Here is a 24,065-nt window from a genome sequence, read left to right as displayed (position 1 = left end):
GATTACAATACTTTATTGATATTTTATTACTGCTTTAATTTTTTTTTTAAACATCACTGTTACATTGTATTCCAGTGAATCTGTCGGAGCGTTTGTTTTGCGCTGGATCACAAGTCTTTGACTCCACAAGGACACGACTGGCCTGAGGAACGGAAGAAGGACAGAGAGGTGTCTTTTCCTCCCCCCCTCAGTCTGTTAACAGTGAGTCTACACACCGACAAAAGACACAGCACTGGGACGGAGGGGGGGTACGTGATGGGAGAACCTAAACCCCACCGGACTCACTGACATTCAGCTCAGCGCTCTGCTTTAGCTACACCTGGCTTATTCTTCCCAACAGTATAGCAGCTAGCTCTCTTCAGGAACAGCTAACGACTGCCTTTATCTAAAGACGAGTAAAATAAAAAATGAAAAAGAAAAAAATATAATAAAAGAAACCCTGTACAGCTACTGCTAATAAAGCCGAAATAATCTGGCTTTAAACTAGATTAAAGTGCTAGAAGCAAAATCCACCAATCCGTTATATATATATATATATATATATATATATATATATATATATATATATATATATATATATGTGTATGTATATATATATATAAAAACATCATATCTACTATGTTAACATTAATTTACAAGGTAATATACTGTACATTATATTGGTATAACAGCTGAGATATCAGCACAAAAAAGATCACTGTCACACTTAACAGCAATATATATATATATATAATTTGATATATAATTATATACATAAATTATATATATATATAAATAAATTGTCATTGTATTTCTGAAAAAAAAAAGAACGAAAGGAAAAAACCCCACATCTTCAGCTTTTCATACGATACCAAGAAAAGCACTTGTTCTGTCGAGACGTAAAAGCTTTAAAACGTCTGTTTGAAAGAGCGACGGACGGGAAGAGAAAACAAAACAGAGCCCGTCTGGATTATTGAGGTTAACAGGACAGTAATTTGCATATTCCACAAAATCTATTGCGACACATTACTGTCTACGGAACAGTACACACGACCCGAAGCCGAACTCACACGTACACCCACTTAACAGAACGTTACGACAATGGGGTTTCTTTTTAAAACTCTTTCGGATTAAGGGCGATGTGCTTCGACGGTGGTGACCGATGACGGTGAACGACAGAAAGACTACAAATTCACGACAATTGAATAATTTCGCTTCAGAAGAAACTGCAGATGTACACCTCGTCTGCTCTTCCGCACGGACGCTGTTCCGTTTAGTTCCCAAAACATCTACGGTCTCGGAGGACGCAGGAATGTGTTTTCAGTCGGTTCTCTTTCCGCTCGTCCGTCTCCGGCGAGACCGGCTTTAGTCATGAGTAACATCCTATAGACTGGGTGACCAGCGCCCTCGGTCTGGAGCTGGTCGTCTGGACTGTGGCAGTTTTTATAGCCGTCCCAAACCCATGCCACCATCATCATCATCATCTCCACGTCAGGATGTTAAAGAGGGCTCCGACGGTCCGTTATAATCCAGATCTTTAGGCTTGCCTCGCCTCGCCTCGACTGTCCTCTACTCGCCGACACACCTCCAAAAAAAGACTTCCTCACCGAAGCTTGGAACGAAGCACGCACGTTAACAGCACGAATAGAGGAAAAAAAGCTTTGTAGTAAATGCAGGAGTAACATACGTCAAGCCTAGTGAGAGTATGCTTCTGTAACTTCCTGGGAGCCAGAGTGATGCGCATTAAGGTTTGGGACACTGCCGGGCACAGGGACGTCTGGTTGGCTTTCTTTACCTGACTGGAGCGGTCTCTCTATCTCTCTGTCTTTTCTGTCTCTTTCCCTCTCTCTCTCTCTCTCTCTCCAGGAGGGGCCTACTCAAACGACCAGATTTCTATGTCCTGAACAAAGAAATCCTCCTTCATAGAAAGCATGGGGTTTCCAAAGGTTTTGCACGAGTGACTCCTGCCGTGGTACAGATCTCCATCCAGCCACAAACCAAATTCACCACTGGAACAGAGAGAGAGAGAGAGGAAAATACATGTTATTTAAATGTCTGTTCTCAAAAGCTACTATAACAGTTTGATAATTAGAGCTTTCTCTTGGTGAAAAAAGAGCCTTAAAACTTGGACAGAGAGACTACGCTGCTGTTAGATGCTTTACGCCCAGTCAGGAGTCTAAAGCTCTTTGGGGAGCTGTTGTGTTTTACTACCATTAGTGACTGGTAACCATTAATAAGCCCCTGCTTTACCACCTCAATCCGCAACAAACCTTTTTAACGCTCTCACTGGTCAGAAAGTGGGTAAACAGGAAAGTAGTAGCCTATTTCTCTCAGTGAACACTGAGCAATAAAACCTTCCCTCAAATATACTGCACTTATCTACATAGCTTTAAAGGGGTGTTAAATCAAACTCGAACTAGGGCTGGACAATAATTCAATATCGATAAATATCGCAATATAAAAATGTTGCAATAACAATATGGTCTTGAAACAATATTTCAATTCAGGGGGTCCTCGAATTACGACGTTGATCCGTTCCTACGTCGCGTCGTAAACCGATTTTCGGTGTAAGTCGGAACATACGTACATACTGTACGTGAATAACATACTGTAAGCACTTATCGTATCCTAACACCTATCCTCCTCGGTCCTGAGCCGCGTAACCGTGTATTCTTCCGCCGCGCACAGCAAACACGAAGTTAACGTTACGACGTTTACAACGCAAAACCACTTAAGTCGAAACAAGGCTTTATACAGTAAATGGGAGATAACCACGTAACCACGAAACATCGTAACTCGGGACCGACGTAACCCGAGGACCTCCTGTGTATATTATTTATTTACAGCATCTGACACGGACTGAGGGTCATTACAGGGCGCTGTCGTCAGTTCAGCACTTAATTTAAAATTTAATTTATAAATATTAATATTGACAAAGCCAATAGGTTTATGTTTCAGGGTGATTTTGTGTTTCTTTTTTGTTCTTGGAAGTTTTTCAATGGATTTTATAATGTTCATTTATATTGTATCCGAATTAAAGAAATAAAGAAAACCGAAATAACGGAAATATACCGTGCTTCACATTTTGTCCGTATCGTCCAACTCTAACTTGAACTGAGGTGACCCACTCTGAACTGAGTTACAGGCCGTCAGCACACAGCACAGTGAAGCGCTAAGAAAACTGTACAAGAAAATACACACAATGTAAACACATCGCACACTTAGGTCAAAGCGGTTTTGGATGTTTCACGGTCATCGCTAAAGCTCAACGGTGATCACACTTTTGCAGTTGCTGCCCCAGGACTGTGGAACAACCTTCCCTTTCGTGTTAGGTCCCAGCTTAAAACCTACTTCTATTCTCTAGCCTTTGAAGGCACTTAACTATCTGTGAGGGATTGTTCTCCCCTTTTTTCCATTTCATATTCTCTGGTTCATTTTATTGTCCTTTCCTTGCTGAATTTAATTCTGTGTCCTATTCTGCTGCTAATTTGCCCTTTCCTCTGTAACTGTTTTCTGCTTTCTCTATTATGCTGCAATTTAATTATTTCACGCTATTCTTTTTATTTATATATTTTCTTTGTTTTCCCTCTCCCCTCACGTTTCCCCATCTATATTATTGTCATCTTCTTCTACTTTAAAGTACGTGGACAACTGTAGTTTATTTTAAATGCGCTCTATAAATAAACATTACTCACCCAACAGTGTTTTACAGATCTATATTAGAGAGGACTCACCTTCCTCCACCAAATGCTAGAGAGTCCATGTCTCCTTTGATGAAGAACATGTTGTCACCTGTCCACTTGTACACCTAAAGGAAACAAAACCTAAAATCAAAGGAATGTATCTCCCATATTCTCCAAGCAAAACAAACATTTCAATATGTAAACTACTGCAGCGTTTGCGTAAAAACAAAACCCCGTTAAAATCCCGTTTGTCCAGGAAGCATTATTGTGTATTATTATTAACTGGCTAAAAAAATGATACAAAATAAAAGCATCATACTCCTCTTTTCAATTAATATGAACAGAACACACGCTCCTGCTCTGGGGGGGTGGGGGGGTGTTCTTTCCTTTTCCAGGGATCTGTCACCAGCCTGAACTCCATGATGCTACATTTCTCACATCACACCAATGTTGACTCTTGATTTTAAACGTAGCATACACCACCGTTACTAAATTAGATGGTGAAAAGTAAGAAAAAGTCATGTACATTTACATCTAACCCATGCCCCCCGCTGTTCCTTGGGTGGGGCATGCCGCACCAGTTTGAGAATCTCCACATTACAGGGATATACTGTAATCTCTGTTTGACATTCAAGAGTGCATGTATGTGCGTCTATGTTTTGTATACACATGTATGTATGTGTATGAATGTGTATTCAAGTAGTTCCTGTACAATACAAAATCAAAATTCACTTGTTCTCTTCTAGTGCCTTCTTCAGCAGAAATAGTAACACACCTCAAACTCTGGACAGAAGCTGAAGAGGAAGGTCTCTCCTGTGCCGTAAAATCCATCGCTGACTTTAAAGGGCTCTGACGCTAATGCTCCGAACACCTAGAAACACAGGAAACAAAGTTAGAGAGCGCACAAACAGTGACTTGCGTTAAATGGGGTAATGGGTTGATGCCAGAATCATCGAATTAATATTAGTGCGTTTCTGTGCTTTCCTCAGGGACTGCTGTAATTGGCACAATGGGCAAAAACAATGGCTGGATCCCATACGAACAGATTAATCTGCAATGCCTGTGATACGTGACTCATTAAGTGTAAAAGCAGGGAGGCTGGGTAGGACCGTTTTGGACAGAGCCTGCGCACATATTCTGGCACCATATGCTGACACTTTCGCAGAACAAATCACTAAAGAATATTTCAAAATGAGTTGGAGGGCCCAATAATGCGAGAAAGCTAGTGGAGACCTGCAAGTTCTGAGCAAATGAGCTCAGGATAAACAGTCCCTCAACAGAAGGCTAGAACTGATGGTTCTGACTGAATTTGGAAAGTCAGAATCAATTAGTACTTTTTTTATTTTGCATTTTTAATCAGTCTCATTTACATATTCGTGAATATTCATGATGCGTTCCTATGGAATCACATTTGACTCTGTGGAGAGCTCTGAAATATACTGTATGGCTAAAAGACTGTGACAACAAGTTTTTCGAAAGTTACATAGTGCAGTTGCTGTAGTGCTGAGCCTTGAGCAGCAAAAACAGGCTCCATTCTCCCTGTTGTATATCAGTGAAGAATCAAACTTTAATACTTTAAATAGCTGAGTTTACTAACGTTAGTTACGATGTGTGTAACTCACTTCCAGCCTTCTCAGTGTCCCAACACGGTCTCTTACCTGTCCATCGCTGTCTTTAATGACCAGCAGCACAGGAGAGTCCTGCCCCTGCATGATCCTGTACAGGGTTTTGATGCTCATGCCATGCTTGGACGTACTGAAGGCTAGAGTCCAGGGATAGCCAATAGTTCTGGGCGGGAGATGCTTTGCGAGCTGGAAAGAAAAAAAATTGGACACCATATCATTAGTGGAGGAGGGAGGGGTAAAAAAATAAAGAGCAAACGACTAGCTTGAAGGATTGAAAGAGAGCTAAAAGGCATGGGAACATTCCAAGGGTGGAGGAAAGAAAAGGAAACGCATAAATAGGGCAGAAGAGAAGGACAGACGGCAAAGAAAACATGGGTGCATCAGATGGAGAAGAGGAAAGTGGTACATCATGGCAGTGAAACTGAATGCTGAAAGGCCAGAGCCATCAGTGCCCAATTACAGTAGCCCTGACCTTTTAACACCAGCAGACAGAAAGGCTAACTGAACACTATACACCCACACAAACAAACACACAAACATAAAGTGGACCAAACAGGACCAACTCATGTAACTGTGGCAAACACACACGATCACGAGGGGCTTTTTTTTCTGTCCTGTGGCGAGTCTAGGCTTCCACTGAGCTTTGAGTGCATTAGATTACTCAGCGTAATGACCTGGGCTTATTTGATTTGCCAGCAGAATGGGCCTTGGGGTGCATAAAGCACTGGATGAGAGGCCACCTTAGTTGATCTATTCAGAAAGTGCTGATGCTATTGAAAGCCTGATACCCGCAGGGCACAGCCGAGCGGAGTTCGACAAAACTGGCCCGTCTTTACAATATCACACGGGCTTCAAAACAAACACATCTAAAATGTCAGAGTCACTGCGGGTAAAAAAAGGTTGCGCCTGAGCCCGCTGGAGACGGCAGCAATGTTTCCTGCAAGTTTTACTCAGAGGTGCCTGAAACCCTGCAGTATTCATTAAGTCAGGAATAAATAACACTACAGGGATTTGAGCTCTAAGCTCCAGACAGGCTGCAAAATAGAGGCACTGCAGTAAACAGAACCTTTCAGGATGCACTGACATGGTGGTTCTGGGCTGATATTTGGCAGGTGCATACAGCACCAGTCAAAAGTTTGGACACATCTTCTCATTAGTCGGTGGTGGTATGGGGCTATTCACTGTATAGAGCTGTGTACCAGCTCCTACCTCTGCACAACCCAAGTGATGGTCTCAAACACATTAAGAAGGCGAGTAGTTCTACAGATTAACTCTCGACGAGGCCACAGCTGTTCACTGAAAACCATTCCAGGTGACGACCTCATGAAGCCGACTGAGAGAACACCGAGAGTCATCAAAGCAAAAGGAGGCTACTTTGAAGAATCTAAAGTATAAAACATATTCTGGTTTGTCTAACACTTTTGTTTACTACATAATTCCATATTTGCTATATTCATTCATTCATTATCTGTAACCGCTTATCCAGTTCAGGGTCGCGGTGGGTCCAGAGCCTACCTGGGATCATTGGGCGCAAGGTGGGAATACACCCTGTAGGGGGCGCCAGTCCTTCACAGGGCAACACACACACTCACTCACCTATGGACACTTTTGAGTCGCCAATCCAACGTGTGTTTTTGGACCGTGGGAGGAAACCGGAGAAATTTAATTTTAAACAATCAAAGAGTTTAAGCACTCAAAAGAACCAATCAGTTTGCAGATAAGTCCTGACTTCATACAAATGAAATATGAACCAAACAAGTTTTGAAAAATTAACAAAAAAGGCAAAGAAACAAATATGTGTACGTAATGTGTTTAATGTTGGAGTGTACTACATATCCCACAAAGCACTGCACATTCAACCAATCACTTTCAGCTCATTTTACAAAGTTTTCAGTCAACCTTCTCAATCGCACATTTATCTTTAGTGTTACTGTGTCAGTGTATGTGTGCATCGCTATTTTATACTTATATTTTCTAGTTCATGCCTTGCTGGCCCCAGACCACGCAGTTTAAATATCCATACGAACGATGCAGACTCTCATTGTTGGAACTCACTTTAAGCACCATGGGTAACGTAGTTCTTTATGATGAATTCTAAAACAAAATTAAAAATCAGACTGATTCATGACTTTAACTAGAGCTTATGTCTTTACCTCACTGTATTAGAGTTTGTGAAGGGCACTATGTAAGTTAACCTAATTAAGTTAGGTTACTCATTATCATCATTATTATTATTAATAATAATATTATTATAGTCTGCTGCACGAGATCAGGTTGGTACAAATTTAAATCCCTATGGCGATCGTACATGGGATTTTTTCACTTTTGGAACCAGACTGTTCAGCTCTCTAGGGTTACAAATGCAGTAGAGGTCCAGTGTCATGTCAGAGGACAATAAACACAATCAAATATTGTGCCAACTGTGATGGACAGGTGCTCTGTCCAGATTGTGCTCTTGCCTTGCCCCAGTGATTCCAGGTAGGCTCTGAACCCTCCACAACCCTAACCAGCCTTAAGTTTAAACGTGTGTTCAATGCTGATAATATTTTAAATAGGGATGGGAAAAATGAATCGACATTCAGAACTTCTAATCGACATAATCTTGTCTATTTTTTTATTCTGTTATGTCCCCACTGTGTGTTCATGTACAGTCCCTTCAAAACCATGCTATAGTCACATGATTCTGCCTCTATCTGCCACATGGAAGCAACCTAAACACAGAGGCCGATGAAGCGACTCTAGCTGTTCATATCAAAGAAAAATCTGTGGTTTGGACGTGCTGTGTTTTGACTATAATTAAGACGACACTGAACAAAAAAGAGTTAAATGTAAACACTAAGAAAAACAAGAGAGAAACAAGCTCCCAGCAACATTAGAAAAAATATTCCATATTTAATATTGGAGCATATTTACAGCACAAGCCTCGTCACTCGTCAACTACGAAGGTCAAAAATACAAAAAAAAATCGTTCATTTATCGTAATCATGGTTAACATTTACAATTAATCGTGATATTGATTTGCGCTCATATCGCCCAGCACTAATTTTAAAGCACCTACCAATCTACCAATACCTACTTCTACCATTCTCTTTAAAATCTCAGAGCTACTCTCTGGGCCACAGCTGCACCACTGAATGAAGCTTTAGTTCATTCCACGTCTGTCCAAATTAATAAAAGAAAGAGACCCCACCACTGCTTGAGGCATCACTTTACATCCTGAAATCAACAAATAAATTTGACTTCAGGCAATACAGCAAAAGCACACAGATCAGGTCCACATAACCCTATCAACTAAAACTGATCCAGGACCAGCCCTGGTTCCCCTGCCACGTTTGTTAAACACAAGCTCCTCTGTGTGTGTGTGTACTGTCAAAGATCAATAGCAGGAGGATGCTTGAGGAAGCACCTTATTGGAGGAAGAGGGGATCAATAAGTCGCTCGCCACCCTAGAGAGAAATACTAACATTAGTAACAATACTAGCCACGCTGCGATCGATGGCAGCTTACCTTCTCGATCTGGTCAGCCTCCAGCAGGTCGCTGGGCTCCGTCATGCTGGGCTTGAAGGTTTCTGGCTCCAGGCTGGCTGTGATGGACGTGCCATGTTTGGAGTTCACCTCCTCTTTAGTGGTGATCTAGAGGCAGAGAAAATTGTAAGCAAAGAGGCTTGGGCTTCCTGACTGAGACCCTGCCTTTCTTTCTAAGTCTGGCACTTTTCTAGCACTTGGATCTGTCTTTGGGTTTGGTCAGAATCCAAGATCCAACAGCAGGGGTGTAAATATCCTGTTTATTCTAGAGGAAGCTATTTATTTTAAGGCTAACTAAAGCAAAGCAAACGCAACACGAATACGGGAAGTAGGATGAAGTTGTTAAACGTCCTCACAAACTAATTGCAAGAAAATATCCTAAAGACTTGTACCTTTAATCTCTCCAAAGAGCTACACATCAAGTAGCTTGGATGGCAAGAGAACGATTCACAGGACCGTTCTGTTTTATACAGTAGTGGCAAAGATGGAGCACGTTGTCTCTAGAGGTCTGGACACACTCAAGTTACACACCCCTTGCTTGAATTACCTGCATTGTCTATGGCAAACAATTGAGTAAACAATCTATGGAGCCCTAACTTCCATCCTTTTTCACCCGCACGCTCTACCTGCCATCCTTCACCGTGGGGCAGTCAAGTGACTGGCAAAAGGAACACAACACCACCTTCCTGGTGAGGTTGCTAAGGGAACGTGTGTGATAAGGGTCCAGAAGGCTGGGTTCTACATGAGCTAATTAGCAAAGTAATCCATTGTAAGCATTGTCATTAAAATGCTTAAAGTTAGGGTCCTCATATCAAACTATAACTCTAGACAGGAAATAAAAATACAAACAAACACTCCATCTGCAAACATTTCCATGTTTGCCACAATACAGTTGTGTCCAGCACAGCCATATAGCGCTAATGGCCCCCCCTCACACAAGAGGCCGAATAGTTATGTACCCCAGTCTAATCCGTACTAAAGTCCAACAGTACAGTGACCCAAAGTTCGCCAACAAACTCGAAAACTGGACTGATGTGCCGTAGCCAGGGAGATTTCTAGAGTCTTTCAAATACAAGTCTTGGAATTCAAACAGTTTCCAGTCCTGGATTTTGTGATAACTGGTATGAGGCTGGTCAGTTCCTTTGGTTTACGTATGGAAATTCAGGACCAGAAACTAGATTCAAGGTCTGGAATTGAAGTCATCTGCTGTAGAAGGTTCTCAATGCTGCTTCCTTTGGCTTGTCAGCTCTCACTCTGAAACCCAGACTTATGAAGTCTGACAAGCCTTTGTTAGAAAGCACAGGAGCATAAAAAAAGCTTTAGAGAAGTGCCGCAGAAGAATCACCCTTTGTTCCTTAAAAGAACTGAGATGTTTTTAGATTCATGCACTCATGGGTGCTTAAGAGAATCTTCTACAAAATTACTCCAATGATATCCAATGTATCCTTTATCAGGATATTTATAAGACCTGAATACTGAAACATGAATTTGCCCAATCTAACTGACCACTGTGAATTCTGACTGCCATGATTAGGATGTTGGTTTGTTGGGGAATGTTGAGTCACTGTGCTCTAGGCCTTCGGAGGCTTAAGGAGAGGGGGGGGGGGACGGGTCCTACAGTTCCCTGAGGGTCATGCTTTGGGCCAGGCACCTGGAGCCGTTTGCACAGGGCACGGAGATCCTCACTGTTTAGCGCATCGATCCGGCGGTGGTATTCGGTCATTGAGACTACCTGGTGCAGAGACAGGGGGAAGAAGCCACAGCTGAACACGGAGAGAGAGAGAGCATGAGCAGAGCAGTGAGCATGGAGCTGGGCAGTGAGAATAAAGGTGTGGTTTGGGACACTGCACCCTTCATTATGCAGCGAACAGGGTGCTGTCAGTTTTCAAAACAGATATCCATGTGGTTGGTGGAAAGAAAATGGCAGTGTGAGGTGCCCTTGCTAAAGTTGCACCGCGTTTTTTAAAAAAAAAAACGTGAGCAGGTCCTGCAGACCCGAGGAAAGGCATGTGTTTTGCATGGTTGTGTGAGCAGTTCATCATTACAGCAGTGTTGGAACTAGAAAGCATGCCCCGTTCTATCTGTACAGAGCGGAAGATAGCCAGACCTTCCTAAAGCTGCATTCTGCTCTGCTTAATTGTTTTATTAGCTGCATTAGTTGCCAAGATACCTCGATCTGGTGGACAGTTCTCGAAGCTAAAATTAGCTCTGAGAAATATACAGAGACTGGCGCTACGTCAGGGCTCTCAGAAACTGGAAGAACATGCGAAGTGAGTGACATTTCTGCTCTGCAAGAGCAAGAGACATTGTTTTGATTCATGCTACGCTTATGCACCAGAAAGCAGTCGAGCCGTTTTAAAAAAACAAAACAAAACAAAAAAAACCCTCCAAAAGTGTGCCTTGAATCATGCTCTGAATCACGCAGTGCAAAAAGGCCAGCAGATACAGACCAAGCCAATCCCTAAGTAAGGTTCAGCATGTTCTCTGCCCACTCTCTGCTGTTACTTTATGACCGCAATAGTGAAGCTGAGTTGGATCAACCTTCACGGACACACAGAAGTGGAAAGCCTGTGACTCTATCGTTTAAAATCAATGTGCCGGCCATCAATTGCTATCTTTGAATTGATCAACATGGGGAACACGTCTTTTGCACCATTTTCCTGCGAGGTGTATGCTGCAGTTCTGAAGTAACATCTTGTGAAATAACTCACTCTTACAAAAACACTACAGTAATGTGTGGCTTTAGGTTGTGACTAATGATGCTGAACACTAGATTTAAAAAGAACCAGAAAAAACAAGAACCTTAAAAACAAGACCACTGACAGATGGACAATCTACAAACGTAATATTCAAACATTCTCCTGCTCTTTTGTCATTTTATGCACTCCCTGACCACCTGAGAACACCACAGACGAGTGAGAATTTAAAAAAAGGTCCTGTTTAGAAAAATATGACTTCTAAGTAACCTGCTGATGTTTTAATCATCTCTTTCTTTATTTATTAATCATCTCTTTATTTATTTATTTAATTATTTATTTTTAACTTTTTTTTCTCGTTTCCAAAGAATCAAACGTATAGAAAATGTATTATCTATTATATTTTTTGTTTTTCTTTCTGTCATGAAAATGTTTTGCCTTGTAGCACTTTGAGATTTGTTTCAAATATAAAGTGCATTATAAATACAATGTATTATTATTATTATGGTGACTGTTGAATTACAGTGGAACCTCTACTTACGAACTTGATCCGTTCCGAGACCCGGTTCGTAAGTAGAAAAGTTTGTTTCTCGAGTCAATTTTCCCCATTTAAAATAATGGAAAAGCAATTAATGTGTTCCAGCCCCCACCCCGAAAGTCACCCTTTTTAAACTGGTATATGTTTACAACACTCTCAAATTAGTAAAAAAATACATGTAGCGTTACTAAAAATAAAAAAGAAATACAGTGGTAACAGTAATAAAAAAGAAATAATAAAGATTAAGTGGTTACACATCGCTACCTTGAAGACGTGATGACTGGCTGGAGGAGTAACACAGGCACTGGCTGTATGACGGAAGGTGGGGGTGGGTGGAATAACGGAGAGTAGGCGGTGAATGTGGGGAGACGAAGCGTAGATACGGCTCAACTTAGCACGAACTTCGATGTCTGCTATTTACACTAATGCTAAATTGCTAAAGCTACAATTTGATAATCCTAAAAGCTCACTCAAGTCTGGGCGCTGGGAGACTCCCCTATTGGGGTCAGTGGCCATTTCCAGCCGCCGGCTCGGAGGAGGCTCGGGTTCGTTTCTAGAGTCATGGTTCGTTGGTGGAGGCAAAAAAATATTCAAATGCCCGGTTCGTATCTTGGAAAGTTCGTTAGTACAGGCGTTCGTTAGTAAAGGTTCCACTGTGTATTAAAAAGGGAAATGGCTGCAAAAGCATCTGCATATAATATTGTATCCAAAGGTATGTGTGAGTTTTGGTTTCAAAAAACAACAATTTTTATAAAATTCTGAACTTTCCTTGCAGCATATTTCTGGTAATAAAGAACATTTCTGAGTAAACTGTGAATAAAATAAACAGAGATCAGGTTGGAATTTTCCTTCAGCCCGAAGAGAACTACACATGCCCCAAATTTAATTTTACAAGCTCTTAATATTTTTAATTCTTCACGTTTAAGTAAGTTCCTGGTTGATCATCATTTGCTGCACTGAGGTGGCCAGGCTAATAAGGTTTACAGCTTGACTAATGCAGCCGGCTTCAGAGGCCAGACAGACACGGGGTCCCTTTGAAGCTGCCACACTTGAACTCATAGCTAATGAACTTAGGCAGGAAAAGATGACAGTTTTTAAATCAAACCTGTCGCGTTTCATCTTTCCACCTCTAATGATGCTAACTGCCTAATTGTCTCCCATGTTCAGCAGGGTGGGCTGGGTTTTTTTTGGGTGAAGGACAGATCAAGGTCTCACCTCACATAAGTAAACACAACATCTAAGCTACCTGTCTGAATCTGAGAGTAAGTTTTGATTGAAATCGTCCTCAAGAGAATACCACACACAGAGAACTACACGGGTTAGACAATGAAACTGAAACACCTGTCATTGTAGTGTGGGAGGTTTCATGGCTAAATTGGAGCAGAGCCTGGTGGTCAATCTTCATTAATTGCACATTGCACCAGTAAGACCATCCAATGGTTCAAACATTGTGTCCTGAAGGCGGTGCCGTGTATCAGGACGACAATGCACCAATACACACAGCAAGACTGGTGAAAGATTGGTTTGATGAACATGAAAGTGAAGTTGAACATCTCCCATGGCCTGCACAGTCCCCAGATCTAAATATTATTGAGCCACTTTGGGGTGTTTTGGAGGAGTGAGTCAGGAAACGTTTTCCTCCACCAGCATCTGGCCACTATCCTGCAAGAAGAATGGCTTAAAATCCCTCTGACCGCTGTGCAGGACTTGTATATATCATTCCCAAGACGAAGTGACGCTGTATCGGCCGCAAAAGGAGGCCCTACACCATACTAATAAATTATTGTGGTCTAAAACCAGGTGTTTCACTTTCATTGTCAAACCCCTGTAACTGACAGATCTGCAATGTTATCAAAACCAGAACAGCTACAATCTGCTTCCACGAGTTTAGTCTTACAATAACCAAGCATTCTAATCTACTTTGCTGTATTTTGTACATTTATTTTTAGAGTATATATCAGTGGACACCAATCTTTTTACATATACCTTTTGAAATCTGAACCAATGAAAACATTTGTAAACGTACACTATGGTCACACATTTCCACAAATCAGCACTCAACAGAACACCGGTGTATAGTCTGCCTATCGTTGGTAATTTGTAATCTATATGAAATATTTGTATAAACCGAAACCATCAGCACATTTGAGGACACAAACCCTGTGTAACCTCGGCATTAAAGGTCCCTAACTAGCCCACGAACCACTGCGGACACAGAATGGCGCACTGAAACGTGGTACTGAATCATGATTTATCGCGATCCACTTGCATGGTCTTGGAGATCAACCTGTCCATCGCAATCGACTGGTTGGCGACCACTGGTCTATTACGGAGCGTGACCTCAGTTAACATTTTAAACTTTACATCACATTTTAAACATTTTATTCTGTGATTTTCTGAGTGATAGAATAAGCACTTTTAATTTCAAGTGAACGTTGTTTATCAGTACGTCATTTCAATACATAGTAACATACACTGAGTCTCTTATTGCTATGCTGTATGTGCAGAGGGACTTTAGCTAATGTTAATGGCTGCTGAGCCATTGAAAAATCCAAGGAAATTTAGCACTATCAAAAACTGCAGCTCTCCACAGTTAAAAACAAAGACAGTCGTGTGTCTTCCGCTTTCTGGTCGTCATTAGGATTATACACTGAATGTTAGCGGCAGGTTATCTTAATCACGGCCCACGAACGTCTAGCTAAGGCTTTCCCCAGGTTTAATGTCTGGGGATTCGTGTAAGGATCCAATTTCAGTAACACATTTTGGTTCTTGAACTCTAACTTAATGCATTAACTTGTTTTCTGAACTAAATACCTCAATACAGTGCAGTATTAATGAGGAGTATAGATTCATTTCAGTCACACCCTTGCAGATGAGCACACAAATGTGGCTCTACTTCATATTCTTGAGCATTTGATTACACACAGTATCACTGGCTAGTAGGTTTTACTAGTAAAACTACAGTAAATAGTAGTTACCCTACTGTCCTTCCCTTCTCCCATGAGTACAGTCCCTGTGTCTCAATGACGGCTGACCACAGACAGCATCTGTCACAGCCTTACCCCTGTTTACACTAGAAGACAAGAGACAAATTTATACAAATTACTTATGATGTGGAGACGCGACAAAAATAAATGATTGGTTGGTTCAGCATATGCCTTGGTCCAATCATAGGGACGCACTGCCCGACGTCTCCACAATGACCCTGACCATGTGTTGTAGTGTGTATTGTTGGGTTACTACAAACAATAATACACTTGTATCGACTCGTATAATTTCATGGCTATTTTCAGTGCACCTTAAAATACTTCAACATTTTCTGCCGTGCAACATATAATTTTCCTCAAAGCTGTAAACTCTTGAGAACATTACAGAGCTGAGTAATCAAAGACTAGTGAAACAAACCCAGTCTTATAGTCAAGAGAATAATAATTTAGGGTTTATATAAACACACACACACACACCAGCAGCAGCAGCAACAACAACAACAACAACAACAACAACAACAACAACAACAACAACCCCTAAACAAATCAGAGCAGGTTGAGCAGGTTGTCCACTGCAAAAGTGGCTGAGCAAGTCATAAAAACTCCAGGGAATATCAGGGCATAGAGGCTCAAATGTGCCAAGAATCTATAGACCAGTGCTGACTTGTGAACACAGGGTTAAAAATCTCCACGGAAGAAGCTGTTATAAAGAATTAACCTTAATTTTGTTCCTGATTTACACAGCAGATGTTACTATACCCACAGAGCAGTGGGTCGCCTGAAACAACCGAGAAGAGTAACCTCAAACGTTGAAGCTTCTGTCAATCTACTCTACGATTATCTACAGTAAATAAAACTTTTGAGCCAACAAGTTGCCACTTTGCCATGGTCAATAATTCAGAAGAAACGGTGCACTAGTGCACCCTCACGCATCCACCACTGAGGGTTAGGAGAAGCTGGCTAACACTGGGGCCATTTAATGTACGTCTTCAGACAAAAGGGCTATTCCACTGTGTAGCTTTGGGAGATAACTGAACCTTAATACTGCTGTCAATACAGACATCAATACTATACAAGTGATCATTGTTTCATTCTCTCTCACACGTAACACTGGGATCAGTTTAAAATATATGCTCAGTGTCTTTCTACAACTGTTTAAAATTGAATATTTAAAACCAATAATGCACAGCTATAGAGCAATGTAGTTACCATGATTTATTATTTAATAAAATTAAAATATATTCAGATGGTAATTAGATGGTTATTATATTACCATAAACAAACGTGCACGCTACAAAGTAAGGCTCTGTAATGTTTATATTTAGTAGTTTGTAACAGAATGTGTATTACAAGAATATTTTATCCTGATAAATCATTGAGGCTCATTTATCTGTAAGTAAGGATTTCCCAGAATTCTTCTACTCTCTGGCAGCCTTCAGTTTGGACCTAACTTTGTGAAATACCCAAAGCAGATCTTTTTATTTATCAGTGCACGAATCTCATAAAAATAAGTGGTTTACTGGCAGTATAAGACAAAAAAAATCAAGCGTTTTTACTTTTCCGAACAGTATATGTACTAACAAATGCGCTCTGTTTGTGACTTAGCAACAGATTCGTTTCTCATGGTGACCAGTGTAAATTACTTTACCAGGACAACTGCATGTTTTATTTTTTATTAAAACAGATAATATGCATTTTATCGCAAACCTGTGCAATTTAAGCAGCATGTGTGGGTGATATTGCCCATCCCATTGGGTTGTGTCATTTTCTTAATACACAATTATGAAGAATGCAGAAACAATGTTATTATATTATCATTACTTTTTTCATATTCATAAAAGCTATGTTCAACTATTTTTCACCTGGCCTGCATAAATAAAGGTCCAGGAAAGCTATTAACACATTAGGGAGGAATGCAACATTTTGTTAACTAAAAACATAAGATATCTGCTCTATTTCAGCTCCAGTAAATGTTTCAGAAATAGGACACGTTGACCTGATTATAGCACAAGGGTTAAGCCACCTTTCCCACCTGACCTTTAACAAGTTGAGACACCCAGATACAGGACTAAAGAACAGTGTTTTTTTTTTTTGAGTTAATGTAATGTTAGTTCCTTTCAGAAAGAAACACACTGTTTAAATCTACACAACACTGAAAAAACAAAATCAGAAGAAGTCACTAAAACGTTTTTCAGTAAACTTCCGCCAAAAAACCCCACATACAACAAAAAAACAAGTCAGAACTGGTCTTTCTTATCGAATCCACCGGTCCACCTTAAATGTCGCTGCAGTTATAAACTGGTGCCTCCGGCGTCAGTATGTAGCGGCTGTGGCATTTAAGGTGGAACGGAAAATTCGAAAAGGAAACTTGGGAAGCAAAGAACAGCGAAAACATTCGTACATAAGTATACTTAGGAGTCAGCGTGTTGGCTTCTTTCACCCTCCTAGAAAACATGTCTTTTCTCGGGCAGTTTGTATTGAGGAGTCACATTCTCCTAACCGCTCGTTTCTTCAATGTTATTGCTGAAGGAGTCTCCATGAAAACACAGCGGCTGAACTGTAAGAGGACTATTCTCAACGGCTTCGCTCACCGGGGTGATTGGCAGCGGAGCGAGCCAATAAGAATCCACGTCTGAGGGATTGCCGCATTCTGATTGGTTCCTGTACCGCGAGGCCCCACCTTTTGGTGATGACGGGTCTTTTAAAACCACAACACGCTTTCTGAAGCAGAAGGGCGCCTGGAATATGATCTAAATGGATTTTTTTTCTTATTAATGCTTTTATTCTTTTTTTTTTTTTTAAATCTATATGGATCGTTGCTACTGAAGAGAAACCGAATAAAACTAACTGTTTTGACTCGCTACTATGGTGGTAACGCTTTATCTTTTTCAGGGCACACGTTGGAGGGGCTTTTAATGCCCTTATCAGTAAAAGCAAGGACATACTGTAAACACGTGACTGTCAGCAAAAGTGTTGTGAAAATTAATACACTGTCCCCTGGTCATATGAAATATTTGACTGCTTCTCAAGTGTACAAATCCCCAAACATAAAATCAGAGGTGTGTACAAAGCCATTATTAAAAGTCTATCCATTAGCATATCCAATTAACTCAGTTCACATCCAGTGTAATATATTTTAATATGTTTTTTGATGCATTATAAAGCAGTTATACACTCCAGGCTGTGCTTACAACCTGAATTCACTGTGGGAAATCCAGTGTAATGTATGGCTATCATTGCCCAGTGACGTTTAATCAGGACTTTCTATTAATTACATTTTTGGTTCAACGTCACAACTGAATGTAACAGTATGTTCTAACTGCACCCTCATGTTCAAGGGAAAGGAAACTTTACTTATTCACACCACTCGACCACGAGGCCTTGTCAGGTCCACGAGACCCAGAATGACAAATCAGTCTACTGTGTTTCCTACATCATTGATTTACATTAAAATTTAAACTGCTGTCTCAGCCCCGGTATCGTTTTCTTCACCGGGGTGGATAGGTTTCAGCAAGGGCTCGCACCAGATTGCGAGCCTATCGTTTCCATGAAGATGCATGCCCAGACGCTTTTCTCTACTGATCTTCATGAGCACAGAAAACAGACATACAGTAGTCCTGTATAACAATCTCAGTGTGCTTTGTAACCAGACACACAACCATACACCGAGCTTTAGTGACAGTACGGTCATAGAGGCATGATTTAATAGGGTCTGGTTTAAAGTGAAAACCTTCCATGTATTAAACCATGCTGTGTTATAAACGTTGGACAGAGGAACTCATGCATGCACAAAATGCATACATGGGCTGCTTTCTTTGAAAGAAAACAGAACACAATCATGCAAAACACCAGCTTCAAGCTCACAGTAAACAAAAGAAAAAGAAAAAAAATGCAGTTTGGTATCATAGGGATATTTACTGGCTGAGTGTAGGAACTAATCTCAAAAACAGTGAGCAAAAAATGGATATGTGATGGCAAAATGGACGATGGGAGGAGTGCAGTGAACACGTTAAAAAACTTTCAGGGCTCCTGGAATAAAGAAACAGAAAAAAACAGGTACACAGACAGGAAAAAACCACACTGGAATATATATGCACAAAATACTGTACACCTCCACATGTGGCAATGCACGAGCAAAATTTACTGTATAATAATAGAATACAAGCAAGCATAGCATTGCTTCACCAAAAAAGTGATACAATACCATCACAATCAGAAGCAAGTTTGATAGAAAGAGTAAACAGCAAAGCTGATGGTGCAGAGTCTACCTCCCACTCCTTGGGTGAGGAGTCTGATGTCGTCTGGTCTTCGCCGGCATCCGATTCCTCAAGCTTCTTGACCACCACAAAGCCAGGCTCCCGGCCCACGCTTCCCATTCCTTCACCGAACGCCTCCGGGCTCCACTGGATGAAGAACAGGTAGAGGTGGTCTGACCTGCAGAGACATGCCAGAGCCTTCACGATTCACGATTCACGATTCAAGATAAAAGGCAGTAAAAGGGGTATTGGAGATGGTAGACAAGGACCTCACCAGAAAATATGTCAAATAAAATAACTAACCCTTTAATCCCAAGCCAAAATATGCCTATATCTGCCTTTAAATAGGCAACACTCTACATTATTTTGTATTATTATTTTACATTGGCTCCTAATGTACCAAATACGGTAACATTTTTTTAAACCTCTCTCCTGTATTATTAAACTGACTGCTTTTGTAACCGTGTCTTTAAGACTGATATATGTAATTATGTATGTTCTGACAGGATAAAGTTAAAATTAGATAAAGCAAAATTAACAGCTATCTCATACATGCTATATTTGGAAAATATTGTGATATTTTATCAATGCCACACAGCACTAGCACAGAGGAAAATGAACGCAGTTCAGAAGAAAAGAAGCTTAATAACCTTGGCTTCAACTCAAAAAAAAAAAAAAAAAAAAGTTGGGTTTGAAAGGGATTTTATGGGTGAAAGTCAACTAATCCAATTAAAAACATTCTTTCTGGGGCCCTCAGTGTTTGAAGTGATAACACACTGCATTTGGAAAATACAGAACAGAGCAGGCATTTATTAAAAGCCAAAACCTGCCCATCCCATATTACTTCTATAGCTATGGTAGCTTGGGTGTCCTTTGGGGGTCCTGACCGCTGAAAGCCATGTGAAATGGGGATAAGAACGTACACAGGGTTGTAGGTGGACTACACTCTGTAACTGAAGAACTACAAAGTGCTCCTGTGTGGTCAGTGGAGCTGATAAAATGCACAATGTGTAGATATAAGCTAGGTGTTCCTAATCCAGTTTTCGATCAGTGTAAATAGAAGATAAGTGCAAATGTACCCGCTTAACAAGCTATCACTAGTGAATGGCTAGACTTCTTCTCCATTTATCTAGAGATCACAGACTGTAAGTGCCGCCTTGTGTACTTAAGCAGCTGTTCAACCTTTGAGTTTTGGCAGCAAACAATGGCTGGAAGAAAGAGCATAACTGTCATTATCACTTTATCTACAATTACCTCTGCACTTATAACTGAAGAGTCTCTTTTACTCATGTAATACGTTAAATTCCAAACAGTCCCAGCATTGGGAAAAAAAGAAATGAGCAGTTACCAGATGGACGAGGAACACTGGGCGCTTGTATTAAATGAAAGGAAGCGATTCATAGCATTTTTCCATGAAGAGACAAAGACGCCATTGTAGTGACTCTGGAATACAGAACTGATAGAAGTCTTGGCAAAAATGATTTCTGCTGTAAAATGAAGCGGCTTGTAAGAATGGCTCAAATTGAATTACGTCGCCAGTCTGCTCTGACTTAATTCGCAAGAGACAGACTTCATGCTTTTTTCCGAGGCTCTCAGAGGCCTCCTTGTATCTGGAACTGTTAAATGCTAGGGTTTAGAAAAATCCTGCCTTATCTAATAGACACTAAACAAGCTCACACAAATTGCAACAAATTGTACGAATAAAGAAACAAGTCAACAGCTGCACGAGTCTCAATGAATCCTAATATGTGCTGTGTTAGTGTTAATTTTATTTATGACACCACATAGTGCACACCGTCATCAGCAATCCAACAATTCAGCGATCCTTATTCTACAGAGGTTTATTTGCTGAATTGAAAATTAAAACATTTTTACCTCAATGGATCATAGTCTAGTTCATATTAAAAAGAATCCCATATTCCCAATCAATTCCTTCACTCAAATGGTGCTTCTCCACTGTCCGTGACTCGACACGACTCTGCTCGCTTTTAGACGAGCGCCCCCACCGGAAATCCCCGGCGAGACCCCGTCTCTAACCAGAACCGCAGGCTTGAAAACCACAACAATGCCGCTCATTGTGTATTCACATATAGTTGTTGTTTATTGGACTGAACACAGCTCCGCCCCCAGTTCTCACAGATCAGATTTCCTTGACATACGTTTGGCTTTCGCTGAAGATATTCGTCAGCCACCAACACAAAGAGCTTTTGAACCTCGTCTTCAAAACCCCTCAGGGGAAAGTTACAAGTTGCAATTGTGAGTCAGATAAAAAGAAATATGAAAGTTGCTGTAACTTCAGAGAAGAACTTTTTATCATCCTGTAAAAGGTTAAAAATCATGCCCCGCCCATATTTCCTTCCACCGTGTCATCCTGTTCCACTTGGAGATGTGTCATAGTATGAAAATCAAACGCTTTGAGATTTTCATTTCCTGCTGACTTTAACAAATAGATGAAGAATCAGATTCCTTTGTAGTGCCTGAATGAACCTGTTTATTCTTCACAAAGAGGGCCCCCATGTTTAAAAAGGTTTATGGCAGAAACTCAAGGTGACATCAAGGCCACTAGGTGTCAGTGTAATGAGTGTAGAAGTTTAATTGAAGAAAACATAGCATTTAATTGATTGTACTTTTAAATACTTAGATGTCTCTACAGTGGACTTTCAGATTATGCCACTATTTCTACTTTTATTGGACTTTGTAAGTAATGCATCTCTCTAACTCTATATCAAAACAACTCAGATCTTAACCTCAGGAAATCTCCAGGCTCGTTTCAGTTTGTCACGCAAAGGCTGGCTTTCATGGAAAGGGTAACCCGGGTGGTCACACACAGGAAAAACACACTCTGTGTGTGTGTGTGCTTGCTTTGGGCCCCATGTGTGCTCTCTGGAGGATGAATAAATGATGGTCTGCTGGGCGCTAAAAGCCAGGGATCTGCTCACCTTTCCTGGGGCACAGAGAACCAGTACTCGTGCTTGCGGTCTCGCTGGGCGTACTGCTGCATGGACGCGCTGGCGTTGGACACAAACGTCTTTCTCATGGCCTTGCCCACCCGCAGGCACAGGAACTTATAGGACCGAGACATCCGTCTTTCCCTGGACACCGCCGGACCTGTGATTCAGACGGACATGATAGCAATGAGGAACATGGGACCTTACGTTTCAGAATCTCTGGGAACAGTCTTTCCTCCTGATACTGAGCACTGAAAAACACACCGAAAAAACAAATGACACAAATCTCCTTCCATTAAAGCTTCACTGCATAAGATTTGTGGATTTGGAGGCTTATGCCATCAACTCGACAACACTAAGCCTAATAAATGCTGAATTAATGCTGCAGTGTGTAACTTGTGGAGATCAGGGGACCCCTCTGGTGAAAATGGGTAATTACAGGCAAAATGCATAAGCATGTGCTTTGGACTCCAACCCAAGCTGATGATTGAGATGAATCTGATTCTGAAAATATGAAAATCAACAGATTTATCAGATGGTACTGAACGAATCTGATGATAGTGGAGCCCTGCTTCGAGTGACTGTCTGTGAGGAGTGTGGTGTGTTCTCCCTGTGTCTGCGTGGGTTTCCTCCGGGTGACTGTCTGTGAGGAGCTTGGTGTGTTCTCCCTGTGTCTGTGTGGGTTTCCTCTGGGTGCTCTGGTTTCCTCCTACGTTCCAAAAACACACACTGGTTGGTGGATTGGTGACTTCCCATAGAAATGAGTATGTGTGAATTTGTGTGTGTGTGTGTGTGTGTGTGTGTCACCCTGTGAAGGACAGGCACCTCCTCCAGGGTGTGATTCTGCCTTGCACCCTGTGATTCCGGGTAGGCTCTGGACCCACCATGACCCTGAACTAGATAAGCTCTTACGGATGATGAATGAATGAATGAACGAATCTCAATCAGTTCTGTTATCTTGGTTCAGGGGTTCATTAAAAGAAAAAAATTAAATGTACAAAGAAGCAAAGGTGTCTTTGGCAGCACTGTTTGCACATTCGCAGCTCATTCTGAGCTGTGTGACTTGCTGTGAGGACTGACTGTGTGCTCCTACTCTGGGAGAGAGAGTTGCTGCAGCTCCGTCTCTGGGAGTCGATGAACCGCGGAGAGACAGCTGTGTCTCCCGCAGCTCCGTCTCTGGAAGCCGAGGAACCGCGAAAAGAGAACCGTGTGTCCCATTGCTCTGTCTATGGAAGTACAGGAACACCGGAGAGGTCACGCTCAGCCCGTGTTCTAAAGATTTAGCTGTACTATCGATTATATAATATAAAGTAGCTAATGATTGTAAAGAAAGTAGCTAGATTTGGTGCTGCTCCTTCATAATAATTCACTAGAATGTCTGAAAAGTTACTAAATCATTAACTTGGCTTTACTGAGCAGCGGTTTGGACCCGGATGTGACGTTTCGACAAGCGGATTGACAGTGAATCTGGTGACTGTGGAACAATCTAATGTTTGAGAGTGAATCTGATGACTTTGGATGAATCAGATGGTCACAGATGAATCTGATTATTGAAGACGAATCCTTAATGTGTCAGATGTATGTGCTTTGATGACGTTGGAAGTTTTATAAACACGTCTTTGCTGGAACACAGACAATGAACTACTGACCGGTTCTCTACGACATCCCTTAATGAGTGCATTACCACACTCCTAAGTAGATTTCAAGCCTAAATTTGATCAGCGTACCCTGGATTAGCCATTAAGCAGCAGAATAACACGCTTTCAAACTAAAGCCAGGGGTGATCTAAGGGATAGATGTTTTTTTATGCTGCTTTCCTTAATAACTT

At 41.2% G+C, this 24,065-nt stretch overlaps 1 protein-coding gene across 1 annotated transcript in view; it reads right to left on the bottom strand.

The window, feature by feature from the left end:
• oxr1a (oxidation resistance 1a) overlaps positions 1-24,065 on the bottom strand; it is a 204,663-nt gene continuing 180,598 nt past the window's right edge. Inside the window, exons 9-16 of the mRNA XM_066645433.1 lie at positions 22,229-22,397; positions 19,302-19,467; positions 10,464-10,544; positions 8,795-8,920; positions 5,321-5,473; positions 4,438-4,533; positions 3,714-3,787; positions 1-1,988 (exon numbers count right to left, since the gene is read on the bottom strand). Of these exons, the coding sequence (XP_066501530.1) occupies positions 1,853-1,988; positions 3,714-3,787; positions 4,438-4,533; positions 5,321-5,473; positions 8,795-8,920; positions 10,464-10,544; positions 19,302-19,467; positions 22,229-22,397 (1,001 nt within the window). The 3' untranslated portion in view covers positions 1-1,852. The remainder of the gene's footprint in view (positions 1,989-3,713; positions 3,788-4,437; positions 4,534-5,320; positions 5,474-8,794; positions 8,921-10,463; positions 10,545-19,301; positions 19,468-22,228; positions 22,398-24,065) is intronic.

Source organism: Hoplias malabaricus, chromosome 1, assembly GCF_029633855.1.
Source record: "Hoplias malabaricus isolate fHopMal1 chromosome 1, fHopMal1.hap1, whole genome shotgun sequence".
Taxonomy (NCBI): Eukaryota; Metazoa; Chordata; class Actinopteri; order Characiformes; family Erythrinidae; genus Hoplias; species Hoplias malabaricus.
This window is presented reverse-complemented; position numbering and strand designations above follow the sequence as displayed.